The 20454-nt window shown below is 41.4% G+C and overlaps 1 protein-coding gene across 1 annotated transcript in view; it reads right to left on the reverse strand.

Moving 5' to 3' along the window:
• The window catches only part of LOC109924273, a 138275-nt gene that overhangs the window by 26685 nt on the left and 91136 nt on the right, over nucleotides 1–20454 (reverse strand). The window contains exons 19-22 of the mRNA XM_048618263.1: nucleotides 17203–17314; nucleotides 14410–14879; nucleotides 3389–3483; nucleotides 1231–1282 (exon numbers count right to left, since the gene is read on the reverse strand). Of these exons, the coding sequence (XP_048474220.1) occupies nucleotides 1231–1282; nucleotides 3389–3483; nucleotides 14410–14879; nucleotides 17203–17314 (729 nt within the window). The remainder of the gene's footprint in view (nucleotides 1–1230; nucleotides 1283–3388; nucleotides 3484–14409; nucleotides 14880–17202; nucleotides 17315–20454) is intronic.

Below are 20454 nucleotides of genomic sequence, written 5' to 3' on the forward strand. Positions count from 1 at the left end.
ACAAGGAGAGGATCTGATTGAGACTTACAGAATGCTACAGACCTGGATGGAGTGGATATGGAGTTGTTTCCACTGGGAGGAGATATTAGGACCTGGGGCACGGTGTCCTTTGGAACTGACATGGAGGAATTTCTTCACCCAAGTGGTTAATCTGTGGTAGTCACTGCCACAGAATGCTGTGGAGGCCAAGTCATTGTGTGTATTTAAGACAGAGACAGATAGGTTCTTGATCAGTAACAGGATCGATGGCAGAGCAGACTTGATGGGCCAAATGGCCTAATTATGCTCCTATATCTTATGGCCTATGGTCAATAGAATACTGGTAAAAGGAAAGATTGAACATTTCTGGCATGGAAGACAAAAGAAATTCCTTCACAATTACTGTCAGGAAGCGAACCAGGATACAGACAATTATACACACAAGTCTGCAGTACTGGATCAAGCCAGGATAGATCCCAAAAGACTTTAGTACTATTAGGAAAGCTGATTTGATATAATTAGTCATGAATTAAGAAGAGTTATCTACCAGGCTGATAAGATGGGATTAATTGACACCAGGACTGCAAATTTAATCAGCTCCAAGATAAATCAGGGATTATAATTTATCAGATAAAGAAAAAACCTAAAAAGGAAGAACATTCAAAAGAAATAGCCCTGAAGGCTGTAGAAAAGTTTGACTTCTCATCTTTAAATGATACTTTACATAGGTTAACCTATGTACCAATAGATGCGATCAATATTATGGTAATAAAGCAACTAGGAACAGGTCCTTTGCACCCAATAACAAGGTAACAAATTCAATGAATCTCAAAAAGAATGTGCCAAGCTGGAGAAATACACAGCAGGTAGTTAGAACAGGATCACTGCAGCGTTATTCCAGGGATATGTGCAGAAGCTGGGTCACCTGAATTCGACAATGGCTGCAGAGACTCGACAGTCCCAAAATGTTTGATGGTCTATCATTCTGTAATTTTGCTTCAAAAGTCAAATTTTACAGAACTAACAAAGGCTTATCCTATCAGAATACAGATAATCACAGGACTGCAAAACAGGATTAAATCAAAGAGAAAGCAGGAACTGCTGATGCTGGAGAATGAGATAACAAGGTGTCGAGCTGGATGAACACAGCAGGCGAGGCAGCAGAGGAGCAGGAAAGCTGACGTTTCAGGTCTGGACCCTTCTTCAGAAAAGCTTAAATCAATTAAATCAATGCTGTATATGAAGACTTACCTTTCTCTTGGGTGAAAACTTGTGAGATTGCGAATAATTGTGAAAATGCCATCTGAAAAAAGAAGATTCAATTATTACAAAATACACCCATGCTGAGTGAGAAGAGGATTCAGCCCCTACAGTACCGGCTGCAGATGAACAGTTCATATCCAAGCCAGCTATGGGCACATACTTGCAGAATGGTAATTTGGACATGGCATTGTTTGTGTGTTGTATAGAGCTTGATGCTGAGTTCATCAGTAAGGATGTGAGCCCGAGAAAGGTGACTAGTCCAAAACACAGGTCTGTAGGTCAGAGCATGGATGATATCACCATTTTCTACTCAGATTCACTGTCAGTGTGCAGATTCGTGAGCATCTGCAACTAGTTCAAACTGGCCTCAGGAGCCAAAGTAAATCAAGGCAAGAGCGAGGCCATGTCTTTTTTTGGAACTGGGCTGACCGATCCTTTATCCCCTTCACCATTAGGTCTGACTATCTGAAGGTGCTGGGGTTCAGAGCGGTTGGGGCACATGGGACAACTTGGGAGGAGCGTATTGCCAAGGTGATGCAGAAACTAGGCTTATGGGAGCACTGGTCCCACTCCATGATGGGTAAAAACCTGGGCATCAGGTGTGAGGTAGTCTTGGTGGTGTTATGTGTGGTGCAGGCTTGGCCCAATCCTCAAGCCTGCACCACTGCAGTCACCTGAGCCATCTGCTACTTCATCTGGAAATCAAAGAAACACCATGTCCACAGGGACACCATATACAAAGCTCTGGATAAGGCGGGTGCAGAAGACATACCCAACATTGTCCTCATCCTGATGGCCATCTTTGAGAGGGGAAGAGAAAGAATGGTGTTGGGGGGTGGGGTTTGACATCGATGACACCATCACACTTCTCCTTTGCAAAAAAAGGCCAAGAGAGAGATGCAGTTGTTTTTGTCAAGGTTTGTTACAAGCAGCTCTCTGACTCAGCACTCTATCTTCTACAATCTGCAACCTGGGATGCAGACCGAGAATACAAACTTGGTGAAAGAGGCTTTGTGGTTTGCCTGAAACTTGTTAGTTTCTCAGTGTGAACAGTTGACCTCGACCGAGTGTTGCAGACTGGCACGTTCCAAGGTGCAGATCTAGGTGCTGAGGGTTGCAATAAAGCTTGGGGTAGCTCCCGCCAAAGTGCAGTAGGGAAAGACCACTGTCTAGGGTTTTTCTGCCAAAGTACATTTCGGGTCCGTTCAACTATCACACCCTCTCTTTGCCTCAGTATGTAAACAGCGACCTGAATGAGTGGAAAATGCTTTTGGTAGCAACAACAAGGAATGTCAAATTTCAATTATTTTATACGTAAAGACTGTACAAAATGCTTTCTGCCTCGTGTATGTATGTGAAAAAAATTTTAACAAATAAAATATATTTTTGCAATAACAAAGAACCTGAACATGGCGATGGAAAGTGACCATCTGTGGAGATAAGACTGAACAACAGCCAGCACCTTAAAGACAGGAGGAAAAAGGAACCTACTCAGCAGGGTGTTCTAAAGCTGACGTTCTCATTCCTTGTCAAGCAAAGTGGAGCTAATGCTATTTCTATGTGGTAACTGTGGAGGCTGGTGTGGGGTAGGGGGAAAACAAAATCAACAGAAGTTGTGAATGGACAACTTTTTCACATTATCTAATGGGTGACTCTACAACATTGGAAGCCTACCCTGAATGCAACAGCTGCATAGACCAGGGAGACCAATAGTAGAGAAATGTGTATTCTATCAAAGTTACTGGTATGATTTAATATACTACTTCACATATCTAAAACATTCGTAAGTAAAATGGCACAATGCCAATAGCATTAAGTCTCTGATTGCCAGTTCCACATTTTTAGTATGTTTTTAAAATCTAGCAAGGTCAGACAGCAGGCAAGCATTCTGATGAACTTTAAGACAGGGGCAACACTTGCTGCCCTACAAATGTGGCAAAGTGTGGCTGTGCATTCTTCATTCCAAATAGTGAATTCTCACTTCAACAACTGGGGTGAGGCACAGAATATGTAGCTGTCCAGTGGTACTGGGAGAAATACTGGAGGGACAGCCCTGCGGTTCTGGTCTGGAAACAGACGACAACAGAAACACACGATGACAAGAAACTTCAATGTCAAAGTGTAACAATTGTTGAAATGATCCCACCTGGGAGGTGCACATAATTTCTCAGCTGTTGAGGTTCCATCAGCGACTTCACCATCTTCTATCTCAATATCTAAATATTCGCTGTCTGAATGACTCTGTATGGAATGTATGAACACAAGAAAACATCAAAGATGAGAAAAGGCCGTTTGACCTGCAAATAATCCAACTCACCTGGCTAATCACCTACTGCATTTGGAACTCTCCAGATTTGTACCTAAAGAGCTAAATCATGCAGATTAAAGACTTTTGTTTCCAAGATTAATTTCGAATTTGCTTCTCACTAATTGAAATTTCAGTTCCGTTGTCTCACTGGTCTAACTTACCCTGAATTAATATTCCCAATGTCTATGGTAGGGGAGCCTAAACTTTCATGGCTATGTAGGTGGATGCAATTAGCCAGTGGCATTAATAAAAAAACTCTAGGTTCTGCAGAAGATTCACAGGACTCAATGTTAAATCAGCTTCTCTTCCCAAAGAATGCTGTATGACCTGTTGAGTTTCTCCAGCACTTTGTTTTTACTTCAAATTTTCAGCATCCACAGCATTTTGCTTTTACAACAGCTGGTGTTAGTTTGCATATATCTCAAACTGTTGATAACGATAATTTTAGCTCTGGTTTCAAACTTATACACCAAATGAGGTAACAAAAGTCTAAGAAACGTCCTTTCCTAAGCCCCAACTACACAAAATTCAAACAAGAAAAAAGTGTGCAAGAAATAAAATGTGAAATGTGATGTCCAAATTTGAATTACAGTATGACAGAGTTTAGATTTCTCTCATTTAAGGGAGAAGGTGCCATTGGGGTAATGGCGGTGGTAATTCAAAGGCGCAGACTAATGCTCGGGAGACAAGGGCTCAAATCCCACCAAAGCGGCTGCTGGAATTTAAATTCAATTAATAAATCTGGTATGTAAAGCTAGTCTTAGCGATGGTGACCATGAAAGTATCGATTGGCGTAATAATACATATGTTCTTCAGCAAATTTCCTTCTCTATCTTTGCCTGTCTGCACTACACACAACTTAAGTGGATAACTTTTAAAAATGCCTCTGAAATCGTCTTGCAAGCCATTCAGCTCGAGGGCAACCATCAATGGGTAACTAATGCTGGTCTTGATGGTGATGTTGACATCCCATGAAAAGAAACAAAGAACAAATCAAAGCTCCAAAACATTGGTACTTAATGAATTATTTACAAGAAAGTAACTTTCCGCTTTGCGCTTTCTAAAGTAGTTAAATTATTAGTTGCATAAACAGATGGGTAATGGCACCCAAGCACGGCAACTAAGGAAAACTATCAAGTTTTCAGTCAAACTTTTCCAAGGATCAGAATGCAACATGAAGCATGCGAGTATTGTAGCAAATCTGCAGCTGGTACACAAGGACAAATATGAAGAATGGGAGCTCAAATAGAAACTAAAAAATCTTTTTTCATCCTATTTGCATTGGAGAGTATTGCACCATCAGAAAAAAATGGTCATGTTCGATTATATAAGGCATCATTGATAAGGTGACAGACATACAGTGAATCAACCCCCCATCAGCGCCGTGAGCACACTCGAGTCATTCAGCAATTTAAGGAGGCTCACCACCACTTTCTCCAGGACAATTAGTCATGACAAACAAATGTTGGTCTTTCCTCTGACCCCCACATTCTATGAATAAGTCGAGATCATGCTATAGTGTTCAATTCTCACTCTCCTGATACTATTTTCTATCAGCCACTGTGGACCATGTTGGAGGTGGTCTGTAAATTGTCATTATGGCAGATGACTATCAGCATTGTCTACATGCTACTCGTGCTCACAGCTCCCTGGATCATACATGCAAGTACAGTGGGCCACATGTAATTGTCGTACAAACTTTGAATATATTGTAAAGTATTGAGCAATACATCTGGTTTTTATGCACTCTCCTGGCCTAATTTGAACAAATCCTAAGTGATGTAATTGTGACAAGGTTCCAGCTATGCTGTAATCATCCCTTATCAAAGATGCTCTATTGCAGATAACGATTTGGGGTTCAGATCATTGTCTTTCAACAACCACAACAATGAAGGGTTTGAGTTATAAGGAGAGGCTGGATAGGCTGGGACTTTTTTCACTGGAGCGTAGGAGATTGAGGGGTGACCTTACAAAGGTTTATGAAATCATGAGGTGTACAGATAAGGTGAATGGCAGTTGTCTTTTCCTGAGTGGGGGGAATTTCAGGACTTGGGAGCATGTTTTTAAGGTGTCAGGAGGAGGAGGATTGAAAAAAAAATACATCAGGGACAATTGTTTTCACAGAATGGCTTGTGTGTGGAATGAACTTTGAGGAAGTGTTGGATGCAGATACAGTTGCAATGTTTAAAAGACATTTCAACATGTATATGAATAAGGAAGTTTTGGAGGGATATGGACCAAGCGCAGGCAGGTGGGACTAGTTTAGTTTGGGATTCTGGTCAGCATGGATAGGTTGGACAGAAGAATCTGTTTCTGTGCTGCATGACTCTGACTCCTGCCAGTGGAAATTTTCCCCGATTCCCATAAATTTCAATATTGAAAAGGGCTTTTTAATGCCACACTTTGTCGAATGTTGCTGTGATGTTAACGACAGTAATGTAATGTAATGTGTGATGATGCTGTGGCTTCAAGAGGTGTGTTTTTTTTTTCTATTCATTTGTGGGACATGGGCATCGCTGGCCGGACAGCATTTCTTGTCTGTCCCTAGTTGCCCTCGAGAAGGTGGTGGTGAGCTGCCTTCTTAAACCGCTGCAGTCCTCCTGCTGTGGGTTGACCACCAAATGCTATTAGTGAGGAAATTCCAGAATTTTGACACAGTGACCATGAAGGAACAGCAGTATATTTCCAAGTCAGGATGGTAAGTGGCCTGGAGGGAACTTGGAGGTGTTCCCATATATGTCTGCTGCCCTTGTCCTTCTAGATGGTCATGGATTTGGAAGGTGCTATCTGAGGATCTTTGGTGAATTTCTGCAGTGCATCTTGTAGATAGTAGCAGCAGTGTGTACTGGGTGTCAGTGGTGGAGGGAGTGGATACTTGTAGATGTAGTGCCAATCAAGCTTGATGGTGTCAAGCTTCTTGAATGTTGTTGGGGCTGCATCCATCCAGGCAAGTGGGGAGTATTCCATCACACTCCTGACTTGTGCCTTGTAGATGGTGGACAGGCTTCGAGGAGTCAGGAGGGGAGTTACTTGCTGCAGTATTCCTAGCTTCTGGCCTGGTCTTGTAGCCAATGTTTATGTGGTGAGTCCAGTTGAGTCTCCGGTCAATGATAACCCCCAGGACATTGACAACGGGGGATTCAGCGATGTTAACACCACTGAATTTCAAGAGGTGGTGGTTAAATTGTCTCTTGTTGGTGATGGTCATAGCCGGTGTTTGTGTGGAGCGAAGGTCACTTGCCACTTGTCATGTGGCAATGGATATTCTCCAGATCTTGTTGCATTTGAACATGGACTGCTTCAGTATCTGAGGAGTCACGAGTGGTGCTGAACAATGTGCAATCATCGGCAAAAATCCCCACTTCTGACCTTATGATGGAGGGAAGGTCATTGATGAAGCAGCTAAAGATGGTTGGTCCCAAGACACTACCCTGGGAGCTCCTGCAGGGATGTCCTGGAGCTGAGATGATTGACCTCCAACAACCACGACCATCTTCCGACATGTCAGGTATGACACCGACCATTGGAGAGTTTGCCCCGATGCCCATTGATTCCTGTTTTGCTCCTTGATGGCACACTCGGTTGAATGCAGCCTTGATATCAAGGGCTGTCACTCTCACCTCACCTCTGGAATTCAGCTCTTTCGTCCATGTTTGAACCAAGGCTGTAAATGAGGTCAGGAGCCGAGTAGCCCTGGCGGAACCCAAACGGGACATCACTAAGCAGGTTATTGCTGAGCAGCTGCTGCTTGATGACACTTTTCATCACTTTACTTAGAGTTGGAACAATATAAGCAGCCAGAGTAGGTATGGCCAAGCTCTTGCAGATCCAAGATTTTTTTAAGTTAGCTTTCAGCAGTTGTTGCTGGGATCTCAGCAGGGTTGGAAGGCTCAGCGTAAGCTGTAAGAACAACACCTCATTGTCTCCATTAACAGCTATTCACTCTCCTAGCCAGATTGTTACCTATTCCTTTGTCTATGCAACTGCTCTTTTCTCTCTCTGCACTCTATCCCTACCTATCGTTTACTCTTTACCACCTCCCCCGACCCTCTTTTTTGCATATAAACCGACAATTCAAGGGGAGGCGATGGCCTAGTGGTATTATCGCTGGACTGTTAATCCAGAGACCCAGATAACATTCTGGGGACCTGGGTTTGAATCCCGCCAAGGCAAATGGTGGAATTTGAATTCAACAAATATCTGGAATTAAGAATCTAATGATTACCGTGAATCCATTGTTGATTGTTGGAAAAACCCATGTGGTTCATTAATGTCCTTTAGGGAAGGAAGCTGCCATCTTTACCTGGTCTGGCCTACATGTGACTCCAGATCCACAGCAATGTGGCTGACTCTGAACTGCACTCTGGGCAATAAATGCTGCCTAGTCAGCGATGCCCTCATCCCATGAATGAATAAAAAAAAACTATCACAGGAGGTACCTGGGAAGCATGAGGTGAAATATACCAAATCAAGTCCAAATGAGCTAGTACCCGAAGCCTACAGACAACGTTTCAGGAATCTAAGTCGGAATCCTGGTCAAATGTACATTGAGTTTGAAAGGATTGGAGTAATTTTGATAGGTGGATAAGGGCATTGAAAATAGATCAAACACATGACGCTCTCAGAGATGATTATTTTGGAGGAGTTCAAAAATTCACTTCCTGAAATAGTAAGAACTCATGTGAAACAGCAGAGAGTTAGAACTGCAAGATTAGCAGCAGAAATAGCAGATGATTAGGAGTTACTTCATAATCAAAATGTGGCTTCTGACATCAATCTCAATCTGAGAGGGACAGAAATTGGGGAGAAGAGAAATCCTCAGGTGGTAAGGGGAAAGGAGATTTCATTGAAGAGAATAAAGATACTTTACCACAGGGTAAAAAGGAAACCCATGAGGGGGAAAGAGAAGTAAACAAGCTCAGGTGTTTTCACTGAAATAAAGTAGGCCACATCGAGTTACAGTGTTGGTGCTTTAGAAAAAGCACTGGGAAGAAAGATGTGGGAAAACCGGATAAGCCAGTGAGTTTTGTTGAAGTGGTAACGGAAAGCACAGTGGAAGCTAAAAAGCTGCACCAGAACGTACAAGTGGTCGGCATTGGTTGGGAATAAACTGCCAGATTTATTTAAAGAATTCACTTGCAAGAATAAGGTTTACTCGTATATGCCAGGATGAGCTCGTAAAGAAATTAAAATTTTAAGAGATTGGGGAGCATGTCAATATTTGATAGTGAGAGATGAGGAGGTGTGTAATTCAGAACGAGTACTGCCAGAAAAGGTGATAAAATGTGGAATTCATGACAAGAGCAGTGTTTCACTATATTAAAAAAAATTGGCCAGTCCAGTGAATAGCGGTGGTAAGATAAGGAAGTGAAGTGCAATCATCAGAAATCAAGTTTGATCAAAAGGTTAAGAAACAAAACAAGAACAGGTAGAGGACAAAGTGGATATCTTTAGTTCAGAGAAATTAACTGAATTAACAGGAAGATGAAAGGATAACAGTCGTATCAAAAAGCATACACAGAAGAACCAGAATGTATCCCAAAATGTTACTGTCTTAAAAATGATGTTGAGGAAATGGAAACTATTCAGACGTATGACAAACAGGCAGTTCAAGTTGTATTACCCATGGGTTATAGAAAGGAGGTATTGGAGGGTATTACCAGTAGAAGGTCATTTGCGAGTAAGGAAATCTCAAGCCAAAATACAAAAACATTTTTTATTTGCCTGGATTGCATAAGGATGTGATTGAATTTTGCTAGACATGTCATACCTGTCAGGTAACTGGAAAACCTCAGGCAGCGATAAAACCAGCACCCTTAATACCCATTCTCGTATTTAAGGAACCTTTTACAAGGGTCTAGGCTACTTTCTTAATATATTTTGAGGGGTTCTGGTCTGGTCCATAACAAATGTAGGTCAGCCATGGAGTTGTCACTGCCAAAGTCCAGAGAATAGCAGCAATAGATGAAATTGAACTCTGACAAATGAGAGTGATGCACTTTGGAAGAAAATAGAACGGAATATTTGACGAAAGATGGGAAATTAGAAAGCTCAAAGGCACAGAGTGATCTTGGAATGCTGGTCCATTGAATCCCTAAAAGGTGGCAGGACAAGTCAATAGGTTAGTTGAGAAGGCATACAGGACGCCTGGCTTATCAGTTACGGTATAGATTATAAGAGAAGGGAGGTCATATTTGAGCTGTACAGAGCTTTGGTTAGGCCAAAGCTGGAGTCACCGCACAACAAGATGGTTGAGATTGCACTGGAAAGGTGCAGAGGAGATTCACTAGTACATTGTCTGGGATGGAGCATTTCAGCTACGAAGAGATGCTGGTTAAGCTTGGGTTTTTTTTTTTTACTTTGGAGCAGAGAAGGTTGAGGGGGGACCTGATTGAGGTGTACACGACTATGAGGGGCCATGAACAGGGTATATGGAAAGCAGATGTTCGCCTTTGTCAAACGGTCAATAATAAAGGGGGTATAATGGTAAAATGAAAGGCACGAGGTTTAGAGATGTTTTGAGGAAGCATTTGTTCACCCAGAGGGTGGAGGAGGTCTGGAATGCACTGCCTAGGAGGGTAGTTGAGGCAGGCAACATTACAACCTTTAAAAAGTACTTGGATGAACACTTGGAAATGTCTAACATTCAAACCTATGGGCCTAGTGCAGGAAAAGGGGACTAGTGTAGGTAGTACTGTATTTTTTATTCTTATCTTCACCCTATTCAAAGAATTGTGTAATAGTTCTATACTGCCATGAAAGACAAACACCAACATGCACTGATACAATCTAGTTTTCTGAGCAGCTATAAAAATCACTCTCTACAGAGAGAGATTTCTTAAACTGGAATATTACTTCAAGTTTGGGCAAATGAGAGGGAGCAGGGGCGGCATGGTGGCTCAGTGGCTAGTACTGCTGCCTCACGATGCCAAAGACCCAGGTTCAACTCCATCCTCAGGCAGTTGTTTGTGTGGAGTTTGCACGTTCTCCCCATACCTGCATGTGTTTTCCTTGGGTACTCCGGTTTCTTCCCAAATCGAAAAGATGTGCAGGTGAGGTGAACTGGCTATGCTAAATTTCCCATAGCGTCTAGTACAGGAAATGCAGGGATAGGAGAGTGAGTGGGTCTAGGTGGTATGCTTTTCGATGGGCTGAATGGCCTGTTTCCACACTGTAGAAATTCTGTGACAAACAGCAACTTTTATGAATTTTAGGAAAAAGTTCTTAAAGTGTCTTGAATAATTTACCATTAGCAGACAGGAAAACAAAGAACATTACAGCGCAGTACAGGCCCTTCGGCCCTTGATGTTGCGCCGACCTGTGAAACCAATCTGAAGCCCATCTAACCTACACTATTCCATTATCATCCATATGTTTATCCAATGACCATTTAAATGCCCTTAAAGTTGGCGAGTCTACTACTGTTGCAGGCAGGGCATTCCACGCCCTTACTACTCTGAGTAAAGAACCTACCTCTGACATCTGTCCTATATCTATCACCCCTCAATTTAAAGCTATGTCCCCTCGTGCTAGCCATCACCATCCGAGGAAAAAGGCTCTCGCTGTCCACCCTATCTAATCCTCTGATCATCTTGTATGTCTCTATTAAGTCACCTCTTAACCTTCTTCTCTCTAACGAAAACAGCCTCAAGTCCCTCAGCCTTTCCTCATAAGACCTTCCCTCCATACCAGGCAACATCCTGGTAAATCTCCTCTGCACCCTTTCCAATGCTTCCACATCCTTCCTATAATGCGGTGACCAGAACTGTACGCAATACTCCAAGTGCGGCCGCACCAGAGTTTTGTACAGCTGCAACATGACCTCATGGCTCCGAAACTCAATCCCTCTACCAATAAAACCTAACACACCGTACGCCTTCTTAACAACCCTATCAACCTGGGTGGCAACTTTCAGTGATCTATGCACATGGACACCGAGATCTCTCAGCTCATCCACACTACCAAGAATCTTACCATTAGTCCAGTACTCTCTATTCCTGTTACTCCTTCCAAAGTGAATTACCTCACACTTTTCCGCATTAAACTCCATTTGCCACCTCTCAGCCCAGCTCTGCAGCTTATCTATGTCCCTCTGTAACCTGCAACATCCTTCCGCACTATCCACAACTCCACCGACTTTAGCGTCATCTGCAAATTTACTAACCCATCCTTCTACGCCCTCATCCAGGTCATTTATAAAAATGACAAACAGCAGTATCCCCAAAACAGATCCTTGCGGTACACCACTAGTAACTGAACTCCAGGATGAACATTTCCCATCAACCACCACCCTCTGTCTTCTTACAGTTAGCCAATTTCGGATCCAAACCGCTAAATCACCCTCGATCCCATCCCTCCGTATTTTCTGCAATAGTCTACCGTGGGGAACCTTATCAAACGCTTTACTGAAATCCATATACACCACATCAACCGCTTTACCCTCATCCATCTGTTTGATGACATCTTTCATGACGTCTTCCAAAGCAGTAAGGCTTAATGGACTGTTTGGCCTCCTGTTTTTATTTAATAGAACAATTCCCTAACACAAAGAAGCAGATAACTCTAAATGTAAAGATGTGCTGCAGAAATTCACCAATGTTTCTTGGACAGCACCTTCTAAACCGATGATCACTACCATCTTGAAGGTCAAGATAAATGGGAACACCTCCTCCTGTGAACTCCCCCTCAAATCACTCACTATTCGAATTTGGAACAATATCCTTGACTGTTGCTGAAATTCCTGGAAAATCCTCAAACTCCCTTCCTAGCAGCACTGAGGGTGCACCTACACTCCAAAGGTCTGCAGGAGGTTCAAGAAAGGTACTCACCATCATCTTCTTCAGGGCAATTAGGGTTGGGGAACAAATGCTAGCCTGCCCACAACCCAAGGATTAATTTAAAATATAGATGAAAGATTATGGATGGAAAATGTTTTGTACAAAAAAAAACATAAAAAGGCACCCCCCTATACCAATCATTTAAAGCAAGCATGGTGTAGCAAGGAGTTAAGGCAGCGTATGGTAGTTTGAGTACAGGAACAAGGAAATCTCACTGTAGTTATGCAGGGCCTAGGTAAAACTAAGCCTGGATTGCTGTGTGCAGTTTTTGTCTCCTTATCCAAGAAAGGACATACTTGCTAAATAGGGATGTGCAAAGTTCACCTGACTGTTTCCTGGGATGACAAGTTTATTATAAGAGGGACTGGGTCGACCAGGCCTGCGCTCATTAGACTTTGGAAGAATGAGAGGGGATCAGTTTGAAATGTACAATATCCTAACTGGGTTTGACAGGCTGGATGAAGGGATGATACTTTCCCCAGCTGGTGGGTCGATCCAGAACAAGGGATCACAGTCACAAGACACAGGATAGGCCATTTCAAATTGGGAGGGGAGGAGAAAACTCTTCAGTCAGAGGGTGGGGAGACTTGAAATTCTCTGCAACAGATGCCCATGGAGGCCAAGTCACTGAATATGTTTGAGGAAGAAATGGATTTTTAAATGCTAAGCATATCAAGAGACTTTGGGAGAAAACAAGAGAATGTGACATTGAGATAGGGAAGCAGTCATGATCACATTGAATGGCAAAGAGGACTCAATGAGCCAGGGAGGGAGCAGGTGTAGCCATCTCCAACAGTGAACAATTAACCAGGAATCATTTAAGTATTTATTGAATTCTGTTCTATAAGATAACTATGCCAGAATCATGTAGGGCATGCGGTGTTACATTTCACAGAGTGAAGTCTACCCTAAATTCTCTGCACATGAAATGGCTTCAGTTTTCCTACCCTGGGGGGGTACAGAGTGAATACTGAATTCCTGCAGGAGACAAAGGGAAGAACTGAAACTGGATTGGGAAAGGTCTCAGAACACGACAAGGGATATTACATTGTTCAACACCAAACACTAAATTATGATGTCAGATCGTGCAAGTCTAAACAGGCCTTTTGAATCAAATTTCTAGTTTGTTGGGTGCATCATGCCACACTTCAGAAGCGAGCATATCAGGGGTGGGATTAGAATCTGAACCTTCAATGCCATTGTCACCAAACCTTTATAGTTCTCGTTTATATAAAGGTCACAAAGCAAAATCCATCTGCCACAAATTACTGTAATGCGAAACACATTATTATGCATCCTCTCTGCACTTTGTTTTACAACACTTGGAACAATCTGGATCATAAAGCCGTTGTCTCCTGCCAAGTTACTTGTGGTACATTGTGCAGCACGTATAAATATCCGCTAATTGGACCATTTCTGCATAGCAGAATAAACCCTTCTGAGTTTAAGTGCCTCATGAAGGCAAAGCAACTAGCAAAGAATCTGGGAACAAATATCCTCCCAATTCAAACGCGGGTTTCTTGCTTACTGCTTCAAGAAAATACTGGACCAGGCAGTTCTATCAAAAAGAAAAGCCAGTATGAAATTTAATAATAATTAATTCCTCATGCAGTTTATGCATTACCAGTTCTGGTCATTGCTTCCCCAAGATATCAATATATTGTTTCAGTAGGTTACTTCACACATGCTGGGGTATGATGTTCTGGACGCAATACTCCAAATGCTGCCACAGGCAACACAAACAAGTTTTGCCAGTATCCACGCACAAACAAAACTCCAAAGGGGTCATCCACAACCAACAGAAGAATTCAAGCGTGTTGCCATACTACCTGACTGTGTAAGGGAACCTGAAAAAGTCAGTACAGCCCAGGAGTTTACCTAATGAATAGATCAGTGAATAGAGCAACGAAGAGGAGAGCTAGTTAACCATTGTAAAAGATGACTGGGAATATTAACGAATACCTTAAAAATCATCTATTCACAATGTCAATAAATTAATTTGACTAGCTTTTCTATACATACCAGTATTTCCACATCAATTTCATTCACATCATCTGTATTTACATCAAAATCTGAATGACTGCCAAAGTCAGAGCTCCCAATGGACGACTCTCTTCCTGCAGTGAAAACAGCATCTTCATCTTTACCATTAAAAATCCTTCTTCTTAAAGCAGTGGAATCATAACCATCAGGATTCAATGGTTCCTGGTAATGTTTCTCTTTGAGGTCTCCTGCAATCTTAACTGGAAAAAGACTGTTGGCCTTTAACTTATCTTGCCCCCAGTCAGCTCCTCCTGTGCAATCTGCATCATGACGTTCTGATAAGACAGAAACCATGTTGTCTTTCATTACTGCAGTGTCAGATGGGTTACTGCTTTCGAGCCAGTGTGGTTCAGGTTTCTGAAATGTTAAGCCTCTTGCCCCCGAGGTGTTCTTAGCACCAAAGAAGTGCTCATCTTCTGCTTGGTCCTCAGTTGCATCAGATCTTGTATCTACAAAAGAGACAGCTGATCAACTCAACGCTGCAAGTATTCAACTGCTTACTGCTGTGAAAAACTTGTATCTATGTTCTTTGTGGTTCCCCCACCACCTCTGTGATGTCCCTCATAGCCCTCACAGACAGGGCAGAAATAAACTAGTTTATTTTCTAAATTTTAAAGTCTTTCTACAAATCTGTTGGTTTAGCAGGTGTAGTTAAGTAACATTAGAACACAAAAGACGAACTTGTGATAACAAGGCAATTCCTGATGAAGCACTACCAACAGGATTCAGATGAAGTGGATAATTCCACATCTGTGAAACCATGAAAAGTACGATCCAGCAAAGAAATGGTCATTGATGATAAATTTAATATTCTAATGGCAAAATTTTAGAACATATTTAACTTAAAAATGGTTAAAGTTTTGAAATGGCAACAGGCTGAACACATCATGGCTAACTAACAACTCAAATTCTTAGTATGGTATTAAATCTCACAACATTGACTGTCAACAGAAATGATGAGAAACACTGAACACAAATTTTCAAGTAAAAGGGGAAAAAGTAGGGGATGGGGGAAGGTACCATACAGAAACTGTATAAATGTCGATTAAGCTTTACTTGAAGTCCACAGGCCATTATACATGGCAGAAAACTAAGAGCAACAAAACTTCTGATCTGGGATACGAGCAGAATTCAACTTAAAAATAAAAAAATTTATACACAATGAACACGGCGTGACCATCCAATTACTGAATGTGTATATTTTATAATGTTAAGCACATCACCTTTCAATTTCCAGAGTCATAAAAGGTACGCAGCATGGAAATAAGCCCTTCAGCTCAACCAGTTAATGTTTCCTAACATAAACTAGTCCCATTTGCCTTTGATTGGCCCATATCCCTCTCAACCTTGCCAATCCACTTTCTTGCCCAAATGTCTTTTAAATGTTCTAACTGTATCCACCACTACCACTTCCTCTGGCAGCTCATTCCCTATACACACCATCCTCTGTGTGAAAAAATTGCCTCTCTGGTCCCTTTTAAATCTTTCCCCTCACACCTTAAACCTATGCCCTCTAGTTTTGGACTCCCCTACTGTGGGGAAAAGACCTTGGCTATTCACCTTTATCTATGCCCCCACGTGATTTTATAAACCGCTAGAAGGTCACCCCTCAGCTTCCTATGCTCCAGCAAATAAATCCCAGCTTAACAAGCCTCTTTTTATTATTCAAACCTTCCAGTCTCCATAACATCCTTGTTAATCTTTTTTTGCAAGCTTTCCAAATACCTGCTTTCATCCTTTATTTGTTTGCATGGGATAAGAGAAATAGCTGTATTTGTAGGCCAGCATGGATAATATGTGGGAAACAAGACACAATCAACAACCAATTGCATTGTGTTCTTTTCACTGTCGGGTAGTGGAATCACCATTATAGCCCATTTTTAGCTGTCAAGTGATGGTGACAGTCCTTCCTCAATTGTGACAGAGCAAGCAGTATTCTTAACAGCAGTTCATTCAATTGAGTGGCTTGTTGAGTTACTTCAGAGAGTGGTTAAGAGTCAGCTACAGTGATGTGAGACAAGAGTGACCCATGAACCAGACTAGGTAAGGACAGTAAAATTCCTGCTTGTAAGATCATTAGAGAATCAGCTGGGTTTTTACAATAAAATAGCTTTACAGTCACTTTTATTGATATAATTCCATATTTTCTTTCAAAACTGAACTCTAAATTTTGAAACTGCTGCTATAGTCTGTCCAGTAGTATGCTACCATACTCACGATGGATTTCTTTAATCATAGTTGTATTTAAAATTTGTCACGTTAATAGCACTATACAGTTGGCTGCTTTCATTCTGAAAGATATAATCGAGGCAAAAAGAAAGGCAGTCTTCTAACTCATTACTTCCACAAATTCCTCAAAAATCTGATTTAGCTGTCAACTTTATGATAAACCAGTATGAGCACTGTTTAAAAAAAGGCTTGTACTCAGGAAAGTTCACAAGAATACCAATTAAAAGGTGAAAGTATTGCAAAGCCTCTACCAAACAGATCAACTTGCTACCCAGTGAACGCAATCTTCTCAGAGTATAAAATATTACTTTTCACATCGAATTGACATTCTTGAAGAACAAATCTCAACAAAACACAACTTTATAGGAATTACAGAACACAAGCGTGTTATTGAAGATAATGTTTTAAAGACACTAGTACTCAAATCACAAAACATTTCCTTGTGGCAACAAACATATCCCACAAACTGAAACATGAGAAATGAAATTGTTTATTGATTCACATGAAGTACTGAAATTCCTTTCCGAAAAACAGAAGCCATACCCGCTAGGAGTGAAATTTCCTCTAACAACTTCTTTTGCTTTTTCTTTAACAGTTCCTTTTCCCTGAATAGTTCTTCTGACTGCAAATCCAAGTCACTGATTACATCAATGGCCTGGAAAGATAAAAATCAAGACAAAAGCACATGACTAACATGGTGCTAGATACTACTGAAGCTAGAAATCACTACTAACACTTTGATAGGCCACTACGTAAGAAACCTCTACAGGCAGTAGTGTTTTTTTTGTGGCACTTTCAGTGGAATGGAATATTGCAACAGAATGATTTAACCTCTTCATAAACAGAAACAACAGGAAATCCAGTTGAAGAAGCTACTCCATTTGTAGTGGTGCAATTTCATGATGGAACTTATCAAAAATGCTAAAAGCCAAATTGATGTGGAAAATCTTCAAATTAAATACTTTCATGGTCATTAGGGTGTGCTAGTGCACGACATGGAAGTCAGTAGTACATAAAAAAAAAATCAAACAACGTTGTTTCGGGCAGTTCTTGCTCAGGCACCATTCCCAAGCCCCTTTTCATTAAAACATGATGATTCAGTTGCCAAAGTACTGCTCTTATGATTCCCGTTTGCTTAAATGAAACAAATTTTCAGTTAGACTTGAGCCTCAACACAGTGTCACACACAGCCCATCAGCATAAATTCACTTTAACAAAATCATTAAGAATTAGTGTTACCAAGTTGAAAAACAATGGGGAAGGGAGCATTAAGCATAAGGTGTCAAGTGATTATTCTACTCTGCCAGCCTTTCCTTAAACAGACTCAACAAAACCTCAGGCTTCCTGTCATCACCTCCTTCCTTCAACCAATTTTCCTCTTTCCTCAGGGATTAGTACAAGGTTTCATTGCTGTTGAGTTGTCACTCAAGTGTCAACTGTTCATGGATTAGCCTTGAATGATTTAAATATTCAACCAGAAAGAGCACCAGTGGCTACATACAGATGCTTACAGTTTGAAGAAAAGGTATGGGTGGAAGGACATAAATAGAGAGAGCAGAATTTTATTTTCTGAGGGTTGTATGACTATGGAACACTGCCTCACAAGACAGGAGGCAAGATCATTGAATATTTTTAAGACAGCTTCCTCCTGCGCAGGCCGAACAAGGATTAGTGGGGTTTGATGAGAATGTGAAATTCAAAACATTGAGATCAGCTATGATCTTACTGACTGGCAGAACAGGTTTGTGCTGCCAAATGGCCTACTTCTACTCCTAGTTCATATGCTGGGGGGGAATGCTGGGATGGTGTCGCTGGATGAAGTTCATTTGGAAGATTTCCCCTGCTCTTCTATGCTATTGATACAAGAGTTTAATTGTAGTACCTCTGTACAGCCATCATGGCCTTGTGGCACTTTTCAAAGCATGTGAGAATTCTCCTTGGTAATATTTATTCCTTAATCAACAATTTGATCAAATTACTTTTCTGGGATCATGTCAGGCAAATAGTCGCTGCAAGAGACTTGGAGGTCTTTTGGTCAGTGAATGGGTTGTGAATCTTTAGAGTTTTAAGTGACAGTATGGGGTTGTGTTATGGAGTGAATGAAAGACAGGTTGATACAATTTTGGGCATTAAGGGAAGCAAAGGGTATTGGAATAATGTGGGAAGGTGGATTTGAGATAGAAGAGGGATATTGTGAAGTCTAAAGCAGGCTCTTGCATTATCAAACACAACTGAACACCATAACACATAAGACATTAGGACAGATAACCAAGTTTTTTGTCAAAAAAGGACCATTTTAAGTAGTGTCTTAAAAAGGAGGTAGAGAGCAAAAGTTTAGGCGAGGAATTCTAAATCTTAGGGTCTAAGCAACTGAAGACCTGGATGTCGAAGTTGGAAAGTTTGCCAGACTGTAAGCCAGTGTAGATCAGTGAACTCAGTGATAGATAAACAAATTTGGTGCAAGGACACAGACAGCAGAGCTTTGGATGGGTGAAACCAGCCTGGAACTGAATGAAATAAATCAAAAGTAAAAGCATGGATGATAGTTTTAAGTAAATGAGGAAGGCAGGGATGGAAATTGACAATACTGCAAAGGTGGAAGTATGTGGTCTTTGGATGGATGGGACAAATAAGAAGCATACTTCATGGTGAAATTAAACTGTGAGACTGTACAGCCTTAGTGGCTGGGGGAATTGGTGCCAAGGGAATGCAGGTTATGGTGGGGACAAAGTGTCTCCAAAATTGCTGGAGGGATTTTCTGCTCATCTAAAAAAGCAGTGTGACAAATCCAGAACACTACAACTGTTTTGGAAAGTTCAAGAAAAATTTGGGGTGGGGTGGGGGGTGGACATGATAATCAAGTATGCAGATGCACAAAGATTGGCTGGATGATTACTGTGAGAAGGAAGGTATTTGGTCACGGGAGGATACAAACAGATTGGTCAGGTAGGCAGATGGAAATTGATCCTGATAAATGCGAGATGATAATAGTTAATAGGGAATTAAGGAAGCATATAGGACACTTGCCTTTATCAATCGTAGCATAGATCATAACAGTAGGAAGGTCATATTGGAGCTATACAGAACTTTTGTTAAGCCACAGGTGGAGTAGAGTGTAGAGTTCTGGTTACCACACTAACAGGAAGGATATGATTGCACTGGAGGGGGTGCAAAGAAGATTCACTAGGATGTTGCCTGTGATGGAGCACTTCATTTTGTAAGTACAGGCTAGGTAAGCTTGGCTTGCTTTCTTTAGAGCAGAGAAGATTGAGGGGTGCCTGTTAAAGGTGTATAAGATCATAGACAGAGTGGATAGAAAGCAGCTGTTCCCCTCAGTCGAAGGGTCAATAATAAGAAAGCATAATTTTAAAAAAAGGTGAAAGGCAGGTGGTTTAGTGGGGATTTGAAGAATAACCTCTTCACTAGAGGCTGAAGGAGGTCTGGAATGCATTGCTTGGAAGGGTATTTGTGGCAGGAAACCTCACAAACTTCAAAAAGGATAAAAAATAAACTTGGACAAACATTTGGAAATGTCAAAATATTCAAGGTTATATGGGTCTAGTGTGAGAAAGTGGAACTAGTGTAGGCAGAATATTTTGGTGGTACAGACTCGATGGGCCAGAGTGCTTCTTCTGTACAATTCTCTCCACAGATGCTGCCAGACCTGTTGAGTATCTTCAGCAATTTCTGTTCGTTTCAGATTTTCAACATTCACAGTCTTTTGTTTCTATTCAAGAACTAGGAGGAGGTCAAAGATGAATCCCTGGGAAGCTTTAGGGGTAACTAAAACAATGT

The sequence above is a fragment of the Rhincodon typus genome, chromosome 39 (assembly GCF_021869965.1).
Source record: "Rhincodon typus isolate 14 chromosome 39, sRhiTyp1.1, whole genome shotgun sequence".
NCBI lineage: Eukaryota > Metazoa > Chordata > Chondrichthyes > Orectolobiformes > Rhincodontidae > Rhincodon > Rhincodon typus.